The 26,166-nt window shown below is 41.2% G+C and overlaps 1 protein-coding gene across 2 annotated transcripts in view; it reads right to left on the bottom strand.

Annotated features, from left to right (window-relative positions):
* Positions 1-25,719, bottom strand: part of ZEB1 (zinc finger E-box binding homeobox 1) — a 209,422-nt gene extending 183,703 nt beyond the window's left edge. Inside the window, exon 1 of one of the 2 annotated variants that reach the window (XM_073334398.1) lies at positions 25,616-25,719. In XM_073334398.1, coding sequence (XP_073190499.1) covers positions 25,616-25,673 — 58 coding nt within the window. In that variant the 5' untranslated portion in view covers positions 25,674-25,719. Of the gene's footprint in view, positions 1-23,645; positions 24,578-25,615 lie in introns of those variants that run through there. The other variant, XM_073334399.1, reaches the window with a different exon arrangement.
* Between the last annotated feature and the right edge of the window lie 447 nt (positions 25,720-26,166).

Raw genomic sequence — 26,166 nt, 5'->3', positions numbered from 1 at the left:
GTTCTGGGCACACCCTGAAGGAAGGAGGCAGTATGCAGGAAATGCTATAAGCGCCTGGGAACCTATATACATACACACACACACACACAGGAAATGCTATATAAGCCTGGGTTTTGGAGGGGGTAGGGGTGCAGATGTCTGGGGGGGGAGGGGGTCTGACCCCTCCCCAGGGTTGGGCTCTGAGGGGGAGGAGACAGTAACAGGACCAGGTTGTCATAGGAGTTTCTTTAACTATACTCCTAGGGGAAATTTTTGTGTGTCTGCACTATTACAGACAGTTGTTGGTAATTTATTTCAAAATGCTTGTCAACATAATTGAAACTGGCATGACTATATAGTGTTACTGTAACAAATAAAATATGCAGAATTTTAAAATAACTGTGTGCAGAATTTTTGGGAGGGGGGGCACAGAATTTCCTGAGGAATATTTATTGTTTAATATGTGGCCTCATCCCTTATTTACTACACATTATTCAAACCCTGCTCTGAATACAGAATTATTAGTTTCCTCATGGGATTTTCTGCGGCGCTCATCATTATAGTATCCAAGTGCTTCAGAAAGTGAATTTATCTCCACAAGACCCCAGTGAGGTGAAGGGGAGGTATTGTGCATGTTTTACGAACACCTAGGGGCAAGATTTTTCAGAGTACTTAGTATTATAGAGTACTTCGTATGTTCAAAGCACAGTTCCTATTAACTTCAGTTACAACTGTGAGTGCTTAGTAAGTGTGAAAGTTCAGAACCCAGGGTCTCAACTAAGACACCCAGAAAATAAGGAAGACAATTAGCAATAACTTGTGAAGTTTGGTTTAAGTGACTTATATAGCATCACATAGCAATCTTGTGTCTGAGGCAGGGATACAATCCAATTCTCCAGGGAAGCATTCCAACTGCTTTAGTCATGAGGCTATCCTCTCTTCCCGCAGTCCCCTGCCTCATTTATTACCACCTTCTAACCTCTGCAACAAATGAGGCAGCACTGGGAGTACAGAAAATAATCTCCCTGCTCTAAATTCTAGTGGCTTGGCACCACAGCAGCCCATAGCAGCCAGAAGCAGCAATAATCCTATTCCATCCCTGCAGCCCTGGGCTGGAGTATGCCCAGTATACATAAAAATGATTAATAAAAAAATAAATTCAGATTTTTTTTAATTTAAATCGGATTTTTTTGATAAAATGCTTTTTGAGGGAAAAAGCAATCTAAAGATAGTTTTAATTAAGATACATTATAGCTCATAGATATCATCATAGAATAGGGATTATACATTCTAAAGTATGAGACAATATATTTATATAATGTTTAAGAAAACTTTTGTAAATGAGTTCCAATAGCTCATGGATTAGGGACCCAATTTTATGGGATTCCAGGGGCCTCTGTATAGATTAACCTAAATAAATCTTTCTACCTACCCAATGGGACTCAGTGCTCAGTCTAGAAGATACCATCAGAGATGCTGAGTTTTGCAGTTCTCAAATTGTGGATTTGTGTCTCCAGAGATAACATGCTTGTTAACAGCAAAAATGTTTTTAAATATATAGAGATGAGAAATAACAGACCTCAACCCTATTGTCCCTCTGCAAATTTGCATACACAGAGTCAATCCCTTACCTCTCTCTAAAAGTTTCAAAAAGTTCAATGAATAGAAGATTGTTGGGGGCCGAATAGATCTGGACAAGAAGAAGTCTAGAGATATATGTGAGAAGGGAGGGACAGGTAGTAGAAACAAAAGTGAAACTGTTTGAGCAGCATATTCCAGAAGTCTTGAGGTGTTTCTGATTCTAGCCTTCATTGATTTGAGATCGATCATACCATTCTCTCGTTGGAAGGGAAAAACTATAATGACAGCAGGCCATAAAAGAGACCTAGTTTGGGCATAAGAACCATTCAAGAAATATGTTTTCTGATGATGTTTTAAAGAAAGTCACACCAGTCAACTGGTGGAAGTCACTTAAGCACTTGGATTCAGAGACTGTTGAAGTGATAATCTCACTTAACAGCAGTGGCTTCTTCTGATGGTGTAGAAATAAGATTTTCTTCCTTCAGACTAATTCATTCCAAATTGAGAAATCGTTTGGGACCTGAAAAAAGCAGGAAAGCTTGTTTTTCTTTTCCAGATTATGAACAAACAGGAAAATGAAGGTGAAGATGACTGAGTTAGCTGAAGCAGCCAATATTTTAAGTTTGGCATGTTGACCTGGCTGACATAGTCGATTTAATTGGTGTGGGGTTTTTTTTAATTTCATTTAACGATTTTAGTTAAACAATTTTAAAAAAAACACTTGATTTTAAAAAATTTGAATGTTTAACTACTACATTCAAAAATTCATGGTTTGTTTGTTAAATTATTATACATTTGCCGTTGAAGAAAAAAATCCAGAATACATAACGTTCTTGTTTTAGTTAAATAAAACCATTTAAAATGTCTGTCTGGTGATGTTCTCCTCCTAATAGAGCATGGCAAGAAAATCCTCCAAATATTAATGATTAACCTGTTGAATTGGAGATAGTTCACCTCCCAGTGACTTCATAAATATCTGCTTCAATTACCTTTGGTAAATGAAATAAACCAATCATTCATTTTTTGATATAGCTGTAAAACTAATCTGAAAAGTTTTCAAAATAAATCACTTTAAAAATGTATGTGCACCTTCTAAAAGTGAAGCCTATATCTAAGTTGTGAAGAATATGTATTAAGGTTATAACAACCAACAAGAATGCACTTTTATGCAGAAATCCATGATTAAATCGAGTCTTCCTGACTAGTGATTTAAATCAAATCCACCCTGCTAGTACAGTGGAATCTTTGGAGAATTTAGCTGCCAAGTTCTAACAAGTATCTACTGAGCATATGCAAACTGATTTTTCACAATAGTTTGGCCAAATTTGGATTTTTTTCATAGGAGCAGCAAAAGGCCCACTTAAAGCATAGCCCTGCCACAAAGGGAACACACATACCAAGTTTCAAGTCCCTGCCGCAAAGCATCCAGACACTAAAGATTCTTAAGGAAATGGTTGTAAGATTTTTTTTTTATTATTTTTTTTTAAACCGTGGGCAAAATAATGTATTTTTCTAAGAATGATATTGAGGAACAGTTGAATGGTTTTTGCTGAAGCTTTCAAAAAAAAAATCCAGTGTGAAGCAAACACCTGGGATATTTCATCCCAAAGTTATAAACAACTGAAAACAGGGTCTTACAATGGCAAGCATTGGGCAATTTAACTGTAGGCAGAGCTATCAACTTCACGTATAGTTTAACCGCGATGCAGAATAGACCAACTATTTTTTTATTTCTACAACTGTAATTCCTGCTGGATGGGGCAGCTGCCAACTGGGGGAAAAATGTTGCTTTTAAATAAGAAAGAAGAGAAGTAGGGTGGAAATCCATTATAATTGTATATGTATTGGATACTCCTTTCCAGCTGAAGCATGGTTTAACACTTGTGAAGAATACAAAATGTGTACCATGAAATGTATGCCACATTAAGTAAACACTACTGAATAAACTTGTAACTCTATACAGAGTTAAGTATATTCAATAGTCGAGGAATTTAAAGAATTAGTGGGCGGGGGGTTAGTTTTCAGATCCCTCAAATTTACATGGCTTTGTTTAAATACTTTAAAATTTTGCTAGTGGAACAGATGCAAAATAATCATAGTTCAGTTTTAAGTAAAGAGTTATTAGCTTTGTTAGTCTACACCATGGAAGCTGGAGAAAATATTAATCAACAATAACGGGCTTTTTGCTTCATTGGTTAAACAATTACAGTTTCCTCAAATGCCTTCGCACTTAACTGGCTCAGCTAGAAGCAATTTAGCTTCCACTACCACAAAACCTTGAACAAAATAGGGTCGGGGCAGCCCTAGCTCTCAGCACTTTGAGGCACTGCTAAGCTCTCTAGGATCGCTTAGCTCATAGTGCCACAGAGCAGAGCAACCAGGATCCAAGGATAGCTCCTGACTCTATCGAGCTCAGTAAAATTTTGTGGTAAAAGAAGCTAACTAGCAGAGTGAGTTAACGGCTTAAAATTTAAGTGCACAAAACATTAAAGACAGTTTTCCAGAATTACCAAGGAAATTTACCAATCTGGATGAGAGCCTAGTAGCCTACCCTTACCATGAAGAAACCCCTAGATTTTCCACTCACATAACCATAAACAAGGAGAAACATACACATAGGCCACGCCAACCATCACTAACTACTCAATCAACACTGCACCAACTCATACATAGCCAGATTGTTCACTCACCCCCATTCATCCTCCACTTACATTCACTCCTCTTCCCCTGCCCCAGTGTCTCAATGAACTTCACCGAGGCCCTAGACAAGACAGAGGTGAGGTCAGTTGGTTGAGGGAAGCAATCAGACAATTGGTACATCAGGGACTGACTTTCTGTCTTCCATTAAAATCATTAGTACTCACATTATGGTGATGGGCAGTAGCATATAACGAAGATAGATGAGGCAGTTGTTCTTGTCCTCTTAATTGAGAATGTGTCTGCAATTTGTTGGTTAGATTCACAATCTAGAGATCTAGTTGGATTCTCTGCCATTACCAGGAGATCAAAAGGCAGATCAGCCTTTTCTTCTCTTCGGTCTATGATCTAGAGGCTACCATTCCCTTTAGAAGCAGGCTGACTGTCATCCCTGCCATCGTCACTTCAAGATTGTACTACTGTAATGCTCTCTCCATGGGTCTACATCTGAGACTTCATGCACATTCATGGAGTAATGTTATATCCCACAAGCATATAAGTTGCAGTAATTCATGACCTAGTGGCCCTCAAACTATGTTATTTTAGGACACTGTCACCTAGGCACACGTACATGATTCAGTTGAAAAAAAATTTATATGAAAACACTGTATGTGGTACACAAGTGTACCTGAAACATGTTGCACTATTATCTGGTATTTCTAGTAGTTCAATCTACATATTTGCTTCTAGTGAGAGTATGTTGTATTTTAGTAGTCAGCATACACTAATTGATAATGCATTGCAATGACAGAGGTAGCTGCATAGTCCCCATAGAAAGTATTCCAGGGAGGCTGGTTCTTCCAGGCCTGTTAGGCAAAGACAGCCAGCAACAGTCTACTCTGTGTTAAGTATCCTCAACACTGAAGAGGATTTTCTATGCAGGTATTGTGCTCCAAACACTACAGACTCAGGAAACTAGAGGCAATTTTCTGTGTTGCACAATTCAAGATGGCAAACAAATGGGCAGAATATTCTGCTTCTGGCCTTATAAAAAGGATTGTCATCATTTGGCAACTCCGAAAGCAAGTCGTCAATGTATTAGATTATAGTGATTTTGTGCCTGATCACATCAAGAGTTGCTCTGAGAAGGAAGACCACATTTCCATTGATTGTTCATCTTCAGACAATTAGGAGCTCATGTTCAGACCTGATGTACACTGGGAGAGATGTAGTTGGAGACCTACCTCAACAAAAAATTGAGTTAGATCTTCAGCAAACTGAAAACTGGTAAATAAGTTATGCTGGAACAATCCAATGAAATAAGCTACATATACCCAGTGAAATGCATCCATAAACACAGCAGAGAAAAACAGTCATCAATGTTCAAGTTTGCTAGGCCATACACACTGGTTTCCTATATGCCAAAGAAGGGCAAGTCAGTAATAATGCTATCGAAGATGCATCGTGACAAGGTTGTAGAAAGAGACAAAGAAACCCTACATAATTCTCCACTACAATGACATTAAAAGTGGTGTCAATAACATGGACCACCTTGTAAGAATGTACTTCTTCAGGTATGTTGAAGAAAAGAACCATTTATCTTGTGCCTGATGTTGCTGGCATTGCAACTCTCGTCCTTTGGATCTGCTACAATCTTGCATGGCACCACATGCTCAACCAAGACAAAGAAGGCACTTGTTCCCTGTCAGTCTTGCTGAATGACTCGTAGACACACATATAAAGAGAAGAATCCTTGATATCAATCATCTCGCTATGTCCATCAAAGCAGCACTCTTGTCCCTTGCCTACCATCAAAAAACCAGCCACCACAGAAGAACCTAGCAAACTCAGCTGTTGATGCTGCCATGTTCACCCAAAGTCAGCTGACCAGAGGAGACCCAAGCAACATGGTGAATGCAGTGATTTTGTATGTGCTGATCACTCCACATCAATACTGATGTGTGAAAACTGGATACAGGTTCGCACAGAGACTCCTGCTAGTTCTTTCAGTTTGCTAGTAAAATAAAGGTGCTTTTGCATAAACATTAAAGAATTGTTCTTAGTTTCTGAATGCATCTGGGGGACAAAAGACCTTCACAACACAATTAATGTAATTTTTCCCCCTTATCACTAGATTAAGGCTAAATTGAAGCAGATGCTGAATGCAATAGTAAGTAGCATTCTTAGTGCATGCAGATTAAGCCAATGTTCCTTGCTTGCAGATTTCCAAATTAAGTTTAACAATGTTTTTTTGTTGCAGAAAATGTACCTACCAAGACTGCTTCTCTCACCATGACCTACTAACATAGTACAGATGAACTGAAGCACCCTTGGTATGAATGAGAAGAGGCTGTTGTTCAGGTGTTCTGCAAATGCACTCTGGCTTGCATTCCTTTAATTCAGAACAGCACATGCTTGTGAACTTAGGTTAGTAGTTTTGATGTAAGGTCTGAAAATTCAGAGGGCGGCAGGTTGCAAAAGGGAAAAATTGCAAGAGCTTTCATGGAGCCAAGGCCTGCCTCAGAGACAGGCTGGGCTTCTTAATCATCCTCCTCTGGGAAATGTCCCTGAAGCCTAGTAGTATTAATCCTTTCCCAGAATTACCTTCTTAGACAAGAAAAGCAGCTATTCATACAGATGGGCAGAAGATAAGCTTGGGGCTAAGAACAGGACTCAGGGAGGAAAGAATATAAGAGTTCTTGAAGGAGGCTGCTAGCCAGGAATGAGCCTAGCTCTCTCCCCCTCCCATCACACCCTTTCCCACTTCAATGCCAAAGAGGACTGCAGTCAAATAAATTTAAAAAAAATCAGTGACTGGAGGCAAAGAGGAAGAATAGTTACATTTTTAACCCCCATAATAGTTATATTTTGAGTGAAGCACACCTCCTAAATGTACCTAGAAGCTTTCTAAAGTGTATTTTAAAAGTTTTATTCTCTGCAATGCTAATATAGACAAGAAACAAAAGTTGTCCCTTTGTTTTCTAAAGCAGTTATATACCCAGATACAATGCTGAAACATGTAATTTTTTATGGGGTTTATGACAACTATCAGGTTTAATGAGGACAGCAGATGAGGTTTAGATCGCAGTTAAGAAAAACTTGTTTTTCTTCCAGAATTGGTTAAGACAATACTTAATTAGCTCTTTACATTTGAATGCGTTTTCCTCCTCCCAAAATTAAAGCAAGATTTTTAACCTCAGTGAAAGCAATTTCCTATTTCAGGAGTCCCTTGGAAAGGCATCTTTTCTGAAGAGTAAGTTTTTAAAAAGGGCTAGTGACTAACATGTTCCACCTCTTAAGTGCTCTTGAGGTTTGATTTCTGTTTTCACTGTCAAAGTGTCAAATTAGGAAATGCTCAGTCTAAAGATGTTTTATATAAAAAAAACTGTTTGAAGTCACATCCCAAAGGCATTCAGTGTAGCTCTACACAAGTTGAAAACCCACATGTTGGAGAGAAATTTCCCACAAGCCTTGCGTATGAGGAGGTAATCTTTCACACAAGACACTGAATAGCGCTTTTCTTCTGAAACAAAGTGTACAAGGTACAGCGAACAAACTGTAAAGGTAACTAAGCCTTTGTCATAGTTCCTCCATCCACTCATACTTTACCACACAATGGCTCGTTTACAGATTCAGACCACTCAAGCTCAATAGAGAAACCAATATCCTTTATTGCAAAGTCAATCTACTACAGGAGTAAAATCTCCAAATACTATTACAAGAACCGTAATAATTTAGTAGGAGAGGAGCTCTACTATTTGTTTCCCAAACAACAAAACCTTACATGCTTTGAAAATTTAGTCACTACTTTGAGTAAAACCAAAAACCTGCAAAAGGAAATGTAATGAAGATTACACAGTAAAAATGTATATTAAGTTGCTCAAGTCTTTATAAAAATAATTTAAGATATTCAAACTGTTTACCTATCATTTTAATATACCACAAATAATCATCTTCCTGCTCCAAGGCCAAGAAGAAAGCAGTGTTTAGTACAGACTTCTGCATCTGTTATCCAAGGTTAAATATACACATTTGTTTACTTCACATAATTAGCCAATTGATGCTACTATTACATAACAGTGGTGAGTAAAGCAAATAGCAATCATTACATATCAACAGCAATCTAGTCAGCCATACATTAGTTGTGTATATCACAGGAGACCAGCTAGGTTGTTGAGAAGAAAGTCTAGAAGAAATGACTGATAGCCTCCCTACACTCTGCTTGCACTTTCACCTTAGGAAGAAAAGTTACCCCATCCCCCACAAGCCACTATAACAGAATAAAGATAAAACGTGGGGATTATGCCAAATTGACCCCATGCTTTGTTCTCCCCCTCCAGGCACATTCAGTGAAAAGGTCTAAACACACATCTGATTTGACAAGCATTCAGGTTCACAAAGAACATGGTGAAAGTGAAATCATACTTGGGGCATTCATGGGTTCCTATGTCAAAGGTCATTTAGCAGTATTTCAGCTGCTGCTTACTCAGATTTAAAAAGGGGACTAGCTTAACCCTATCTACAGTAATGGAGACTCTGACATGGGAGCTTGAGCTGGCCAAGAATATTTCATGGAATGTTTGGTAAATTTAATTCAAAGAATGTCATTTAGATGAACCAGCAAAACTAGATTTCCTTTTTTTTTTTTAGCAAGCGGCACAATTTTGTCTCTAAGTACAGATAAAAATCCCAAATAAGACTCCTGTTAAAACTGAAATCAAAAACTGAATAAAAAAATCACATCTCAATTTTTATTAATACAGTTCAGCTATAGAGCAACTAATATTGTGAACTGGTGGAAAGCAGGCCCTGAATAGATAATTCAATTGCCCCTTTGCCCCTAAAAATACAGAAAGCATTTTCTGTATAAATGAAAGCTTAGTCAGTTGGATCAAGTATAAAATTCAGATTTAATTATCCTGTCTTATCAGGATATTTGTTACTTTGATAGAAATGGAGAGCTGCAACACACTGATTTCTAACTAGTGTCAATTAAAAAGTCACCTCAAATGTCAATTTTTACAGAACTGTTCAATACATTTTGAAGACGACAGTTAGCATGGAGCAATTTGAAACACTAGCAGACTGGATGGCTACAAAGTTAAAGAGGAGGGGAGACGGCAACTGATAATTGGTGAGGAAAAAACACAGTAATGTAAGAAAATAATTTATTCTTTTTAATGCCTTTGTGAAGCGCACACACTCCCAGCTACCAAAGACACAGGTGTGAGTTTAGCTGTCGCTTCAGCAAGTTGCACGATTGCTCTCTGAATGCACAATCATTGAGCAAAGAACTTCCAGTTCAGATTCGCTTTTATTCCAGATTAAAAGTGACTTCATTAGACTATTTTTAATAAAATGTATGTACATCTGGCTTCCAAAACTCATGCTTGACAAAGGGTATGTTTAAATCTGTAGTTTCTATAGTGTGTGGCTACAATAGGCTAGATTCTGTACTGAAGGAAAGGCAGCTTTACACAACCTGAATTCTGGACTGCTCTGAAGGCTGAAGTGGCCTCACCATGACTTAAAGCAGCCCTGTGCTGCTTTAACTCATGACAGCCTTACTCAAGTGGTTCTGCAGTCCAGAATCTCCATATGACTGAGAATGCCCGCTCCTGTCCCCTAGCACACTCCTATTCTTGTGCCCATGGGGTGCTGCTGGGCAGCGCAGAGTCACTTGCATCCGCCCTACAGTGAGAGAATTACTCTTCAATCACCATAACTCCATATGCTGTTGGAGCAGAGGCCAGAATCTGACTCTGTTTCAATTTTCTGAGGGCATTCTGCACCCAAAAAAAAAATAAATAAAATCCTGTGCACAATGTTTCAAAATTCTGCAAATTTTATTTGTCAAATAAATGTGGAAGCTCCAGTATGGCATTGGGGAGCACAGGCCACTGGCTGCACAGAGCAGGGAGATCACTCTGCAGCTCCCTGCCCCGGGGCATGGACTCAGCAGTGAGGCTGCACCTAATCCTGATACAGTGCAAGGACGGGGCCTGCCCCAGGAACATCCCAGGGCCCTGTCCCTCTGTGCCAGGTTCACTGGGTGTGGGCAGGCAGGCTCAGCCTGGCAGGATCCAAGTGTGGAGAGGCTTGGTGTGGGTTGAGAGGGTTCTGTGTAGGGTAACCTGGGTGCAGGGGGGATCTGGATGCACCGGGGCTTGTTGGGGAGCGGGTTCTGGGTGCAAGACTAATGGGACTCTGCAGGGGATCCAGGTGAAGGTGGTTGGAGCTCAATGGGGGTGGGGAGTCTGGGTGTGGTGGGGATAGAGCTCAGCAGGGGGTCTGGGGTGTGTGTGGGGGGTAAGTAGGGGGTCCAGATGCAGCTGCTTGGGGCTCAGTGGAGTGGGGATTCAGGTGCAAGTGACTGGACCAGGGGCAGTGGAGCTCGGCTGAGGGGGTTCTGTGTATGAGGGGATCTGGATGCATGGGGGTTGGGCAGATGGAGGATCAGCTCCCCATACAGCAATCCCTCCCCCTGCAGCTGAGGAGCAATGGGTGCAGGAAGCGAGGGCCGGGGGGGAAGTTTGCAGAGCTTTCTGAAGCCTCGGGAGAAATCTGGGGATGGATCTGACCCAGTCCTAGATGCTGTGCAGGAGAAGAGGAAGTCCCACCCTCCCCAGCCCAGCCAGGACTATCAGCTAAGCCTGGCGCAGGGTAGGAGCCACCAGCTGGGTCTTCCCAAGTCCCACCCCCTGCCCCACAGTGATTTGCATCTCTGTAGGCTGCCCTGAGCACCCAAAACATACTGCTGGGGAAGGCTGCATGAGCACTCTTGGGGCTTTCCTTTGCTTCCCCATCAGAAAGTCACTTTTCTGCAGGGAAGCAAAGAAATCTGCAGGGGACATGAATTCTGTGCATGCGCAATGGCGCAGAATTCCCCCAGAAGTAAGATTACAAGGTGATCCTACGCAGACCAGAGGCCCAAGGATAGAGTTTTACTATAACTGCATTTTGCTATCTCCACAAAACCAGTTTTTAATGTGGTTTGGACTAGCCAGTGTGGACAGAACCTAGTGTTAAAACAAAGTTTTAGAACAGTATTCTCAAACTCAATTTGACAGTTTCAATGAGAGTGACAAATGTAGTCATCTTGTTTGAAAGACATCATTGCCAGTTGGTTGAGTTAGGAGATTAGACAATTGAGAAAAAAATCATATTGTATACCACAATATCTGCAGCGGTATCAGAGTGACTGATGTTTTATGTAGTGAGGAGAAAAAAAGAGAAGCAGGGCCTGAAAATAACACAGTTAACCTCCTATAAAGGAGGATTATTCACTATATAATTCCCACTAACAAATTTTTGCAATAGATTTAATATCTGCAATAATTGTGCTTCGGACACCACCTACCTTGGTAGTTATTCTACCATTATCTATCTTTTTTGTTTAATGCAAGAGTTCTTTCTAACCTAATTAGTTTTTAAAACCTCAGGCAATTGATCCCTCCTTTGTACGGTATTCTCTGCTTTTTCTATAGGTTTTCTGAAATGTGGGGACCACTGCACAACATTCTAGCAAAAGTCACACACCAAGTCGACATTAAGTGACATTAAGCAGCATTACCACCTCCCTAGTTTTACATGTGATCTTTATAATTGCACATCTAACAGTTGTAGAATATTATCCCCTTCATATTCAATTCCCCTATTTGCTGAAGGTCACAGTTATCTTTGGACACCTTCCTCCCTCCTTCCATGTATGGGCATTTGAGACTCAGTCGACTGGGACATTCACTTCTGAGAGCGCCAATTCAGTTTGAAAAGCAGGGAGACTTTAGTAACAAACATAGGTTGGCCACAGTCATAAGTGTTAAACCTGGCCTTCACAGAAATCTACTAGGGCTCCAACACAAGAGTTCATTAGCCTGGCTTACATTTTACAGAGTCTCACTGGCAACCTCCCTTCCCAAGACGGTGGTATGAACCATTCTCTTTAAATTTGAGACTATATAAACTACATCAATTGCCTATGTGGAAAGAAGTATTTTTAATGTTCCAATAATTGATATAGTCTCCATGAGTAGCTTTGATTCCATTCTCCTCCCACTCACCCCTCCCCACACTAGAAGCTGCTCTACAGAAGGCATCTAGGATAGTTCTTCCTTGTCTCTAGCTTTTTTTACTTTATTTAAAATATAGACAGCCAGACTTTTCAACGCCATAAAGAGCCTGGATGTCTGTAGAAACAAATCTAAGGAAAGAGGTGGAGGCAGCACCGAGTACCCTGCCAGCTCTCTGTGGACCACAGATAGATCAACAGTAGGTTTCATATTCTAAAGTCGCTCTTTAAAATAGAGAAAAATAGAAATAGGAGGGAGGGAAAGGGTATTGACAATAGGATCTAGGATTGAAGGAAAATCTGGTGTAGAGGTACTTAAGACACAATGAAATCTGGAAGGGTCATAAAGTGAGTCTCATGTACATGAAAATGATGCATCTTGAATGACCGTAATTATGGTTAGACCAAGAGAAAAGCAGCCAGGGAGTAAGGAGATCATAAGATATACCTGTCAAAGAGGTAAACAGAGTAAGAGTTACAAATACTTACATTATACAGTAACAAGAACTTAGTGCTTAAATGACAATGAACTAGAGTTCATGTATCATAGAATCATAGAATATCAGGGTTGGAAGGGACCTCAGGAGGTCATCTAGTCCAACCCCCTGCTCAAAGCAGAACCAATCCCCAATTTTTGCCCCAGCTCCCTAAATGGCCCCCTCAAGGATTGAACTCACAACCCTGGGTTTAGCAGGCCAATGCTCAAACCACTGAGCTATCCGTGGCAGGCAAAACACAGGTGAATGTTTGCTCCAGGGTGGTAGACAAGACCTCAGTGCCTTGTCCAAGGTCACTCAGGAAGTCTTTGCCAGAGCAGGGAGTTGAACCCAGGTTGCCCAAATCTCAGGCCAGTGTTCTAACTACTAGATCATCCTTCCTGGTTAAACACTATCCTTTTCCATGTGGAAATTTGAAAACGCTTTGATATGTCAGAGTTTAAGGACTAAAAACAAAATGCCAAGATAGACTAGACTTTCATTCAGGTGAAATGAAACACTGGAAATAAAATTTTGCAAACCTCACGCATCTGACTCCTTCCATAACAAAAACAAACTGTTTCATGTTAACTTGCCAGTTCAATTGACACAAATACAAACTCTCAAAGACACTGCCCTCACTTCATGAGTGGAGGTAAGGTCCAGAAAGTCTCCTTCATTTACAGCAGAACGCAGGAGTAGAGCATCTGCTGGCTGGATGCTGCAAGCCTACCACAAAGCAAATAAAGTCTCTTCCCTCCACCCCAAGCTCTAGTGGAGAGTGGAGGTTAGGAAGAACATGGGTAGCAGAAAATGCTCAAGTCTTTGAAACCCTGATCTGCTGTGATAGGGTACCAGGTTGGGTTGTTTAGGCCTTGAGACACTAACTCCTGAGTATTTCTGCACACCCCTTTGTTCCACCCAACCAGTAAAGTTATCTGTTCCAAATCTTCTTTCCGTGACCTGCATCCCTGTCTCAATCCACCATGCTTCTGGCCTTCATTCCTTCAAGTAGATCTGATACCCCTTCCAAAAGGCCTATAAAACCTTAACATCTCTGCCTGTAAGATTAGATAAACCACACTTCTATATACAAAACACTAAATTAAAGTGGAATAAGACACTTGTTCTATTTAACCATACTATTGTGCTACTTTGCATCACATTCCTTCTGCTATCCCTTGTTTAATCCCTGTCCTTTCAGAATGTATCATCTCTGGAGCAAAGACCTACTCTCTAGATTAGTCTGTAAAGCACCTAGCACACTTGGCACAATGGAGAAGTTGTGGCTGCTTTGAATACCTCTACCAGTTAAATTTAAAAAAAAAAAATGGATTAAGGGGAGCTGGTGGATTAAATATAGACTTTCAAAATATTTAATACAGTCTCTGAAGAGATGCTGTTAGAAAGAGTTGGGAACAGACCTGACATAAATCTACTGTCAGACTTTAAGAACTGGGTAAGAGGAACAATCAAAAACGGCTATTTCTCACTGAGGACAGAGGTTGATGTGGAAGTGCACCAAGACTGCTTTATATTTTAGCGACACAAGGTGGTTTATTGGACCAACTTCTTCTGGTGAAAGAAACAGAAATTTTCAAACTACACAAAGCTCCTCTACAGATTAAAAATGAGTGAAGTGGTAAAGTTTACCGATATAAAACGTTAAGTTACTTAATGTTAAAAAGGAAGCTAGGACACAAGGAGTGAAGCAGATGCAAGCTGCTGTGTCAAAACCCGCTTTTAATGTCAGGTGTGTCAATATCTTTGAAAACAGCATCTTGTATGCCTAACAGCAGTAGAGCCATTTGTTGAAGCTGTTAGCATTTCCTGCCAACAGTTAGTGTGGCAAGAGAGACAAGGGGGAAGAAAAAAATTCATCAATACTTGCTGGTTCTTGTGCCTGCTGGACCATCCAATACCTTCCTACGGGGAGCTTGTCTCGTTGTTTCTTGCAACCACACCTAGTATTGTGGAGGCTGGTGGGAGACATGGCAGTTCTTTAAGCCTATTCAACCTAGACTATTAAAAATCTAAGTGAAATGCCTGATACCAGTTAAGATTTTCCCGCAGTTTGCGTAAATATCAAGAGAACAGAAGTCTTTATAACACAAGCAATGTCTGTAGGATGCCAAAGCTGGAGTCTCAGGAAGTTTCTGTAGAGAAATCCTTATAAAAGTTTGAGAAATTCAAAGTTCTAAATTGGATAGGTTAGAGGTGAAGGTTGAAATTTAAGGTGCAATGTCCAGTTAGAGAAAATAAAAACTTGTAAAAAAAAAAGATTGCAATATGAATTTTACAATTTCCTGAACTTTCTGGAGGTGATTTTGAAAACATTTAGAAAATAGACAAAAGTTCTACAATTTAGAGGGAAATCTCTCTCACCCACACCCAATAAAGGCCTGTTTGCAAGAAAAATGCAAACCATTTATTTTATTTGTTCTTGTATAGAATGAGGAGGAAGTAGGGAAAGGCACTATGTATAGGATGGAAAGTTTCCTCTTTCCCTAAACAAGGCTCCAAAACAAAACCAAAAAAAACAAAACAAAAAAACCCCCACAAATAAGTTACTAAAGAACATTATTCCACAGGGAGAATTTTATAACGTCCTTGATTTGACATCCCTGACAAGGAATTAGAACAGATTCCGTAAATGGAAGTCGTTAGTCTTGGTTTGTTCAGTATCATTATCGTTACCAACTGAGCAAGCGTAGTTTATCCATGTTATAACATGCAGAGTTTAAGCCAATCTCTTATTAGATGAAGTAAGAGGTATAGGATACTAGCAAAAAATCTTTCTGTATATATTGTAATTATTTAAACTTTATAATACAAACAACAAATCTACAGATGAAATTCAGAGTATAAACACACACTGGAACCAAAAGTTTGAGCTTCTAATTCACTAATGGTATCTGAATTAGTTGTAATCTCTCAAAAGACTTAAGTATAGCTGTGGATGACTCACTGAAGTAATCCTCACAATACAAGAGTTTAACTTTGGCATGGGAACTATTTTTTCTAGTCCCTTTTCACCACTCAAAAGTTCTGAAATTCCCCTGCACGACGGTCTCATAAAAGATCACCCCTCATCTCTGCTACAACCTAGAACACTTCCTCAAAAGCAGAAAGAAATTGATACAGATCCTATCAGGTTCTCTTCTGACGGGAGAGAAAGTTAATAGGTAGACATCAAGAGAGAATCACTGTATTCTCTTCTATCCACACCCTTTTGCTGCAGGAATCAACTGCATCTGGGGATTTGCTTTTGCTACTCGCAACACTTCCTCATGGCAACCACAGAGTGAACCTAATGAGAGGGAACATCAGTTCTGTTCTGTTGCAACTCCTGGTGCTGCTGCTAGATAGCAACAGGAGCAACAAGGCACAGGCAAAATTCTGTTAAGGAAAAGCAGAGCAGAAGGCTGGACCAAAGAAAATGTTTGCCAGTCTTTGGATGAAGTCAAATCCAGAATTAGTTTGACTGATGGTCACTGTGATATGTAGCCTTGGAAAATTAACAAACAAAATGATGGTAAAGAAATCTCAAAAGACAACCTTGAAAGGGGACTGGGGTGGGGCAGGGGCGCTCAGACTGAAGTGTGGAGAGAAGCTGTGCACAGACACAAATTAAGTATGTATCTGGGAGTAAGGGAAGCAGAGTCTCCCACTCTCCCAAACATTTTCAGATGGAGAATGCCACAATGTTGGTTTTGCTGGCGGGTTTAGTTAGAATATTTTCTTTGAACTACTAGTCCAGCTTGCCACCTTCATCTTAGCAAAAATAACTCTCAAACCCGCAAAAGCAATTTTCTCCTTTTTTCTGGGTCTCTTCTCTAATCCATTCCTTCAGATGGAGAACATTTCCCACCACCACCACCCCTTTAAGCTACCACCATATTTGTTTGTGGATATTTTGGAATCTTATTTTTTGTACTCCCTCCAAAAGTTCCTCTATGTTGGCAACCTCTGTACAAAAGGGGGTGGGCATAGCTGACACCATCATCCATCCACACTACTCTATCAGATGCAATTTAGTGAATGGGATTTTCCTAGAAAGATGGGAAGCATTCACAAACCAGGCCCTGAATGCACTGATTTTTCAGCACTGGACCAGGCAGCAGGGGTACTGATGTGTTCTTTCACTTGACCATCGGTGAAACTACTATCCCACTCCCTTGTTTGTCAGCAACATCCCCTCTTTTTACTCTTCACCAGAACAGCCCCTGTAAATACGTCCTCCACAAGAGCAGCAGAGCGATAGATCACGATTACACCAGTTTCACTATACTACTATTGCCAGCTACCAGGTCAAGCATTAGAAACAGGAGTAGAAACGGAGACATGTTAAGAACAAAAAGGCATGCTGGAAAACCCAGGATACTTACACCAATTTTACAACACCCTGAAAGGGAGACAAGAGGTCAAATGAAACATGACTGGAGAGAAGCATGAAATGCTGGGTTGGGAGATAAGGATGAACTGACCCAGAAGAATGGTGGTGGAGACCGGTAAGAAGTTCAAAAATATCAGCACCTGGCTCTAATCTAAAAGCCTTTTTCTGACTCTTTTGTATTACCATCTCCTTTATCCTTGCCCCCACATTTTGAAAAATGTGCGTTGTGGCCAGGTGCTGGGAAGAGTCTTCCCCCATCAAGAAAATGAAATTAAACCCTTACTGCCCCACCAGTCTTAAACATAAAAATTAGAGTTTCACTACTTTTATTTTCCTCCTTCACTCTCCAGAAGACCAAGGAGAGCAAGTTCTTGTGTAAAACAAAAGTCCTTAAGAGAAAATGCATTCAGAGGGCAACAGTGCTGGTAATGAAATATTTAGACAAGGATTCAGGGACACAGACACAATCACCGTAACAGGGGACTCTGTAAGCTAACATTGTTTTTAAATACTTGGGAGGTGCTAAATACTATGATGGTGGTGGTCCAGGTAAATACCTAGGTAAGTTGTGGGTACCCACATGAATCTAAGTGCAAGTCTGTAGCTTGTTCACCAAATAGGAAGTTTCATTTTTCTGGGCTGCCAAATAGGACTTATCCTAGCCAACACAGCAAAAATTAGAAAGGCACAAAAAGATCAGTAAAAAAATTCATACACAGAAGACATTTTCATAAAAGAGGCAGTTTTAAAAAGACTATGGTTATTTAGTCTGAAGTGGAGAGAGAGACTGAGAATACAGAAGTACAACAATATAGAACAATGAGTGGTTTCAACCTAGTCATGGACTTCCGTTACTCTTTCCTATAATTTAAAAAACAAAGGACACACTTGAAATTCAAAAGCTAAAAAAACCTGATTAAAGACTGATGAGAAACTCCTGTGCATCTCATAATTAACCTGTGGGATTGACTAAATCAGGATATTGGAGGCAATAGCCAGGTGAGATTTTAAAAGATTGCCCATTTACATGAAGAACATGTAAGGAGAAAAGTTAAGGGTTAGCAATCCTAGTGTTTCAAAGCATAAGCTGATCAACTGATGTCAAAAAAATATTTTATACTATTGTCTCCCATTGCACAACCAGCCAATGGCACTATGTTGTAAGAGATGGGTGTATACTTTTCACGAAAAGATCACCAGGATAGACCACCATAGAGGCAAGGTACCAAACTTCAGTGACAGTTGGAATGCTCCCATTTCCCCACCCTCTACAAAAGAGTAAAGGAATAGCTTTTTCTTCAACACCTCCCAATGTTTTCCTACAACCAGTTATCCCCTCTACCCCAATCAAACTACACTCCTTTTCAGTAAATGAATGAAAAGACAGTTCCCCTGTCACCAGAGATTAGTTTATGATGCCCTTGACTTCACCCACAAGTCTACATATTCCTCAGTTAGGATGCCAGCCCTCCGCCCAAACCCATGATCCAGCGTTGGTGGTGACTGTACAACCAGCAACCACCTCACCAGGCCACCCTACTCCTCAGAGTGGCCTTCTCTGCTGCCCTGTCCTAAAAGTAGCAATTCCCTCTCTTCCCTCCCCACCAAGCAGTGATGATACTGGAGATGTCCAGACAGTTTAGGAAGACATCACCAAATAGATTTATGCTGTCTCTTTTCACACTTGAATGACTATGCATGCAGCCATGCTAGAAATGAGGGCTAGAAATTTTAAAAATAAACATAATTCAGCAGATGTTTATTGTGCCTACCTTGAACAGGTGGATTCCAACCCAATTCATACCTAAAAATGAAAAAACCCACCATGCTGCTACTTTTTTCTGGCAGATGCGTTCTGAAACTAGCAATTCCAGCCATCCAATAGTGCTCTCTCTCTCTCTCTGAGCCACAGTCGACCAAGAGCAGGTCAAGCAGTCTCCTCCCCTGATAGAACTCATATATTAACCATCTAAGTAAAGACTCACACCAGCTACTCGGACACCTGAGAAGATTTAGACTGTTAAACACTGGTTAGCATTCTTTACAGTTCAATTCCCTCATTCATTTTATTTTATTAGTGTCCCTGCCTACACTCTGTTTTGCAATAGATTTATTGCTTGTTATGCTGTGCAAAATCAAGGTACAGAACTTTTGCTCCTCATTCCTTCCACATCGACTTTAAATGTAGGAAGAGTCATTCATGAAGAAAGTGTCCTAATTTTTTCATTAATCATTTTTAGTTGGTTTTGATTAAGTACCACTGCTTGACATGTATGGTACCTGCACCTTGATATGTAGGAACAGAACTTAATATTTGTATGTATTGACTTTAAGTCAGTCAAAGGGGCTTCCTAAGCATTTAATAGGCATTTGCCAAATTCTTATTCTAGATCCATCCCTTTTCTTTAAAGCTCTCCCTTCACCAGAGAGGATGCACACTCTTGATGGCAAAACATGGACTGGGATTCAAGGGATCTGGGTTCAATTCCGGTCACATGTCTACATGTGTGACCTTGGGCAAATCACTTAAGGGCTATATTTTTTCTAGAAAGCTCACTTCCCATTTAGGTACCAATATGAACTGGCTAAATTTTCAAGACAGGTCAGCACAACAGGTGCAGAGTTCTTAAAGTCTGGTTATATGTGGCAAAATAGCAACTGCTGGGTGCCGAGCACCTTTATAAATCAGTTCCTTATTTACGTGCCTACAAAGAAACTTTTAAAAATTTGATCCTATTTGTGGGTACATTTGAAAATGTAGCTTTAGGCCCTTTGCTCAAGGTCACAAAGAAATCTGTAGCAAAGCCAGGAATTGAACCCAATTCTCCAGAGTTTCATCTTTTTGGGGCAGACACTGTGTCTTCCGTGTTTGCGTAGAGCCTACCACAACCAGGACCTCTAGGCACTCCAAAAGATAAACATTTTTAACATTAATAGCACTTGTGGCACTTCTATGGTCACAAGAAGGTGTGCCTCATAATAAGTGATATGCATAATCAGCTCTCATTTGTCTCCGTCTTTGTAAAAAATACAGCAACCAATTAAAAGCAACTAATTTTTATTAACATAGTGGCTGCAGCTAAAGGTTTGAGCACCTGAGGGTTTGTTTTTGTTTTCTTTTTTAAAACCAGCAGGTTGGATAGTCTCAGTCTTAGCAGTGTTTCCTCTTGTAAGTATTCTGAATAATTGCTCAAGCAGATATTTTGCTCAAGGATTTAAAAAAAAAGCCACCAAACTGCAGTCACTGTAATGCTAGTGACATATATGTAAGTGAGTTTAAAAAAAGGACTATAACGAAAGAATATAACATCCCTAGGAATAGAAGTGTAAATAATGGTTTTATAATCATCAATATCCCTTGCTGAGAATCTCCCATGTTTCTGTAGTCATTTCCACATGTGCAAAGGCACAATACCTGAAATATGTAAAATGATGAGAAAAATAATAAGTATACAAATCTTAACAGAGAATAATTAAGAACAGATGAACCAACACTATGCCACCTCCCTCAGGAAGAGCTCTGTGTAGCTTGAAACTTTGTCTCTCTCACCAATAGAAATCGGTCCAATAAAGATATTGCTTCACCTGTCCTGTCCCTCTAACCTCCCTCCTAAAACAGAATATAAATTCTACCAATAATTTAATTGCCTGAACTTTATCTTCTTTTGTACATACAATTATTAAGGAGACAGGCTCATCTAGATACCAGGCTGATAACCACTGAAAACATAAAACCCAAATTCAGAAGTCAACAGAAGCTGGGACACTCGTACAGAGCCTGATGCAGAGCCCAGTGAGATCTATGGAAAGACTCCTATCACGCTCTCAATGGGGAGGAATATTTGACATGATAAAAGGTAACTCAAAACAAAAGACTCATTCAATTAATTGAACACCCACCTCCCCCAAACATCTAAACTCCTGATATAAGAAAGCTGATGCCAGGCTGAGGAAGTTAATTTAAGCTTCTGTAACGTATAGTCAGACTTAAACTTCTATTCCTCTACATAGAAGCTTGTCTGCTTGCAGTTTTTTCATTGAAAAGTGCTGTAAAAATTAAAGTGAAAATATTTCTGCTATTAGAAGTAAATAAGCCGATTAACTTCAAATAACAGGCTTTACATCCATTTTTATACTAGACACAAACAATCCAGAAGAAAGTTAAAAAGGAGAAAACTGGATTTGATTTTCAAATGGTCAAAAATTGCATTTAGTTTACATGAGATACTGGATTTCTTTGGATTAATTCAACTGGCTGAGCAGAACCTGTTCACTGTCCCTAGAATTTTAACTTGGGCTACATTCCTCAATTCCCAAATTGCAAGTTTAAATTAATGCTGGAGTGAAAACAGGATACCTATTGGGAAGGTTGGGGGGAGAAAGGCATGAAAAAGAAAGTAGTATCCCAAGTGTCACAAACACTTGACATCCTGCCAGTTGTTAACACCTTGAAGGTAACAGCCATGTCATACTTTTGGTTTATTTGGAAGCAGTGTTATTTTTAATCTGTATTTTAGCATACGGAAGATATATAATTACATCATAAAATCGTAAATGAAGAAAAAAACAATTGTAAAATGGTTAGTCACTAATAAAAAAGCTTTCCTGAAAATGTTTGTCTATTATTGTTAGAAGTAATATTATGTATTAGTATAAGTGCAAGGTTAGAGAAAAATCCACCTTATTTTTAATTTTGTAAACATGATTGTAGTGTGTGGCTAGTAAGTTTCACATGTTCCTCTGCATGTAGAAAGACATATTTTTTAAAAGTGGAAATATTTTACCAACACAAAAAGCTGGTAAAGGTACTCAATGTAAGATATAGTGCTCACAAGGTGTCTGTAGTTGTGTCTAAACTCATTTTTTGAAAATTACTATTTTGAGTTGACTGTCCATTTAGCCCTCCTGCAGAAGAAGTTTATTTAAACACTGTGATAGAAATAAGTAATAGTTGTTGCTTTCTGACTTTTTAATTTAAAGGACATTCACCATCCACCATTATTAATCATTACCATAACAACCATTTAAATAAGAATTAAGCAACATGCATGCTAAATATGCTAATAAAGTCTTTAATTGAAGAGGTGTGACCTAAAGCCATAGGGACAAAACAATATCCTTAGGCCCTGAGCCTGAACATTGAACCACACTGTTGGACCCCTGTGCCTACACAGGACCCACTGACTTCTAAAGGGCTCTCTACACAGATGTAAGGGTAACGTCCATGCAGATCAGACTGAAGAATCAGGGCCTTCTTCCTGTCCCTCCTCCCCTCACCGGCACAAAAATACTAAACAAAAAACATACAATCACTCAAGAGTCTTTGTGTTGCTACTGTTTATAGTCTGGTAATTTAATTCTAATTATACAGACACACTATATAGACATTTATTCTTTGGATCTTTTTATGTGTGTTATGCTGCTCTTTAATCAATGGTTTATTGAGGAATGAACTGGAAGTGCCAGATATTGGTTCTACCAGAAAGCTTTCACTGGCAACAATCAGATCTTTCGCTAGAATCCAGTATTGGCTGTAGAATCCAGTATTCAAAAGGCAGCAAAGGAACTAGCTCCAGAGACAGAAAGGTGTACAGCTGTCTTTCCATCCAGAGTTAATGTACCAGAATGGCAGCCATAAGTTTGGACTCCCAACAGGGGAAGAAAGGAGAAAAGGATAGGTATTTTAAAAAAAAGAATTAAAAAAGGTAGATAATTGACAGCATCAAAAAAGTCATGGTAAATCAATTAGAGCTTGTATGTGCCTCCATTACATGAGCAACAGCTTTAAAGTTTAGAGTACACAGTTTGGTGTTCTAGCCATACACTGCTGACATCCAGTAAAATGTCCTGCAGGGGGAAGAGATGTAGAGGGAGAAAGGAACAGAGTACAAATTAATTTACTGCATATGCCTAGTAACACAGTGCCTAGAGGATCTACTGTTCCTTAATCTTAGATTAACAAAAAGATCTCTATCTATAGTACATTTAGAAGCTTGCCACAGAAATAATTTCAGTTACTTATTTGTGCTAAAGGTTTAACATTTTTTCTATCAATTTTCTTCAGTAAATATTTGCAAGTCAGACATAAGCCCACTGCCCAGAAATCTCTATTATCCAGCATCTATAATCTATCCTATCCGCATGCTTCAATACACATCTTAAGAAGTTATTTTTAATTTGCAATAAAAAAATTCTAGACAACAAAATTAGTTAATAAAGAATAAAACGCCTCCGATAACAAAAAGGTGCAATGATGAGGACCAAAAGTGACGAAGATGAAAGACACCTGAATGGCCCTATACACCTTTTGTTTTCTGCAAGCGATGCACGCTGCAGACAAAACGTTTTGTGCTAAACAGCCTCAAATCTGTTTTCTAATATTAAGCACAAAGGAAAAAACACTGACAGCAAGCGTGGTAAATAAATCCCTCCCTAGAGAATGAAAGCAGCAGACAGGAGGGGGCTGACATGCATGCAGGAGAAAACTAAACACCATCTTTTTTTCTACCTGCACAAGTTGCCATTTGCTGCAGCGATCGAGAACCTCTTTTTCCCGTTGATTCCAAAAGCTAGGTTTTCGGAAAAAAAATCTCTCTCTCTCGCAAGTCATCTGTTGATATGCTTTAAGACGATGATATTCATATCACGGGATCTTTAAGATAAAATCCATTTTCTTTCCTGCTCAGGTAAACATGTTTACTGCTCCCGCACAGACACTGGGTGGTTCAGACTCACATGTCACACACATGTCGTCAGCAACAAGAAAAGCCCCTTTCTCTGATCATCAACGTTTTAAATAAGGTGGAAGAGAAAAGCACTTTCTAAACTTACCTTTAATAAAGCCACATCAACTAAATATAAGTACTGACGTAAAACAGGAAATTAAAAACTGCAATTTTAAATACACCGATACTTGCTATAATAAAAACATCTCCCTACAGTAAAAATAAGAGAGCCACGAGTTCAGAACGATCAGATCAACTTGTTAGTCCCTTAAAAGGCCAATGTTTACATACGCATTTATATACCTAAACAATTCGAAGCAGTGATCAGAAACATCAATTCCCTCGCTCAAATATATTAAAAATAAACAAAATAAAAACTGTTCACGCGGTAAGAATCACAGCTGAAAGCCTTCCTATCCGTGACCCTACACAGGAAATGCCACATAAAACCTAAAATTGCCAAGGACGGTTACAAAACCTCCCGTTTAACATCCCATTAAAAAGAGTTACTCCACCAACAGAGCTGTTTCCTTATTTTCTGAAGATAAACACGGAGTAGGAGTTATGAGCGTTTATTCCCCCTCTATTTATCCTCAAAATGCGTTTTGAAGTAACACACGTACCAAAAAAACAGCCCCTTAAGTCTGAAATGTAAATGTAATTCCTTATATAGACTGCAGCAGTTCAGACACACAGCAGAGAGGCCCCTGGCCAAACCGTTACCACCCATTATTATACAAACAGGTACCTCCAAAGCCAAAGGAAGGGAAGAAACTTCACCGAATCGCATTCCCTCCCCCGCCACTCCGACAGAAACCCTCCCTTCCCCGCCACTCCGACAGAAACCTATTTGTCCCGACAATCCTGCAGAGATCGGGACTTTTTTAGGGAGGAGAAACAGCCCAGTCAACGGCCGCAAACAGAAATAAACTTGCGCTGCAGTAAAGGCGGCTCCAAAAGTAGCAAGCGGGCTATTTTGGGGGGTGGGGGAGGTTCCCCTCTCACTGCGGTCCCCCGGGCGTGGGGGTGAGGGTGTTTTCCCCGCAAATCGATAATGCACTGCAGTACGCACCAGTGCCTCCCCCCGGGCCGCAGCCGGGGCCAGCCCCGCAGCCCCCGAGCGCCAGCAGCCCCCCCTTCCGTCACCCCACTCCGCGGGTGGGTCCCAGTCACCCCAGGTAACGCCTCACACCAGCCCGCGAGCACGCGGGGAAAGTACCGCTGGGGACAGAGACAGCCGCCCCGGCGGCAGCGAGGGGGGCGCCCCGCTCCGGCCCGGGGCGCGCACGCTGCCCGCCCGGGGCGGAGGCGCCTGCCCCCGCTCGCTCTCTCTCGCACCCAGGTAACAAGTTTGGGAGTTGGGCTGCCAGGGCCGGCCGAGCCTCCCCGCGCTCGCCCGAGGGGCTCGGAGCCCCGCGAGGGGGGACCCGCAGCCCCGGGGAGCGGCAGGAGAAGGTGCTGCCGCTGCCGGGCGTGTGGGGGAGGCAGCGTGTAACGGTCCCGGACAGGCGGCTGAGCGAGGAGGCACCACTAGGCGGAGGAGGGAGGCAGGGAGCGAGCGCGGAGGGAGGGAGCGAGGGAGGCACCAGGTAGCGGATATAACGGTGCAGAGGGAGCCGGGCACCCAGCGAGGAGCAGCAGGGAAATTACTTTCTACTTCTCCCGTCCCCCCTGCACTCCGGGCGGCCCGGCCCGGCCCGGCCCCGGAGCCGGCCCGGCGCGGAGCGGGCCGCTGCCCTACGGGCTGACTGACCGTTATTGCGCCTCGGGTTCGCCTGCTTCCTGCGCTTACACCTGGGGCCATCCGCCATGATCCTCTCGCTTGTGTCTAAATGCTCCAGTCACCTCCTCCCCCTCCCTCCCTCCCCTCCCACCCCTCCCCCCCGGACCTGGTTTACGACACTGGGTGGTTTTACTTTTACATCACCTTCCTACACCTAGTTCTCGGCCGGAACCTTGTTGCCAGGGGAGACGGGTGCTTTACGGCAGCACGTTTGAACGGGGAAGAGGGAAAAGTTCCTGCCTCAGGTGCCGGGGCAGAGGGGAGCGCAGTGCGGGCTGTGGCGCCGACCCGGGGATCGGGGGCGAAAGAGGGGCGGGGGATCCCCGTGGGTAAGAGGTATGTGGGAGGGGGATCCCCGTGGGTAAGGGGTGTGCGGGAGGGGGGATCCCTACCGGGGGCGGGGCGGGGCGGGGAATCCCATGGGCGGGAGGCGAGAGGGATACCCTTAGGCCCGGGGTGTGCAGGAAGGGGATCCCCACCGAGGAAGGCGGGGATTCCTGTGAGCTTGGGTGTGTGGGAGG

This window comes from Lepidochelys kempii, chromosome 2 (genome assembly GCF_965140285.1).
Source record: "Lepidochelys kempii isolate rLepKem1 chromosome 2, rLepKem1.hap1, whole genome shotgun sequence".
Taxonomy (NCBI): Eukaryota; Metazoa; Chordata; order Testudines; family Cheloniidae; genus Lepidochelys; species Lepidochelys kempii.
The sequence above is the reverse complement of the archived record's forward strand: the minus strand, read 5'-3'. Positions and strand labels throughout refer to the sequence as shown.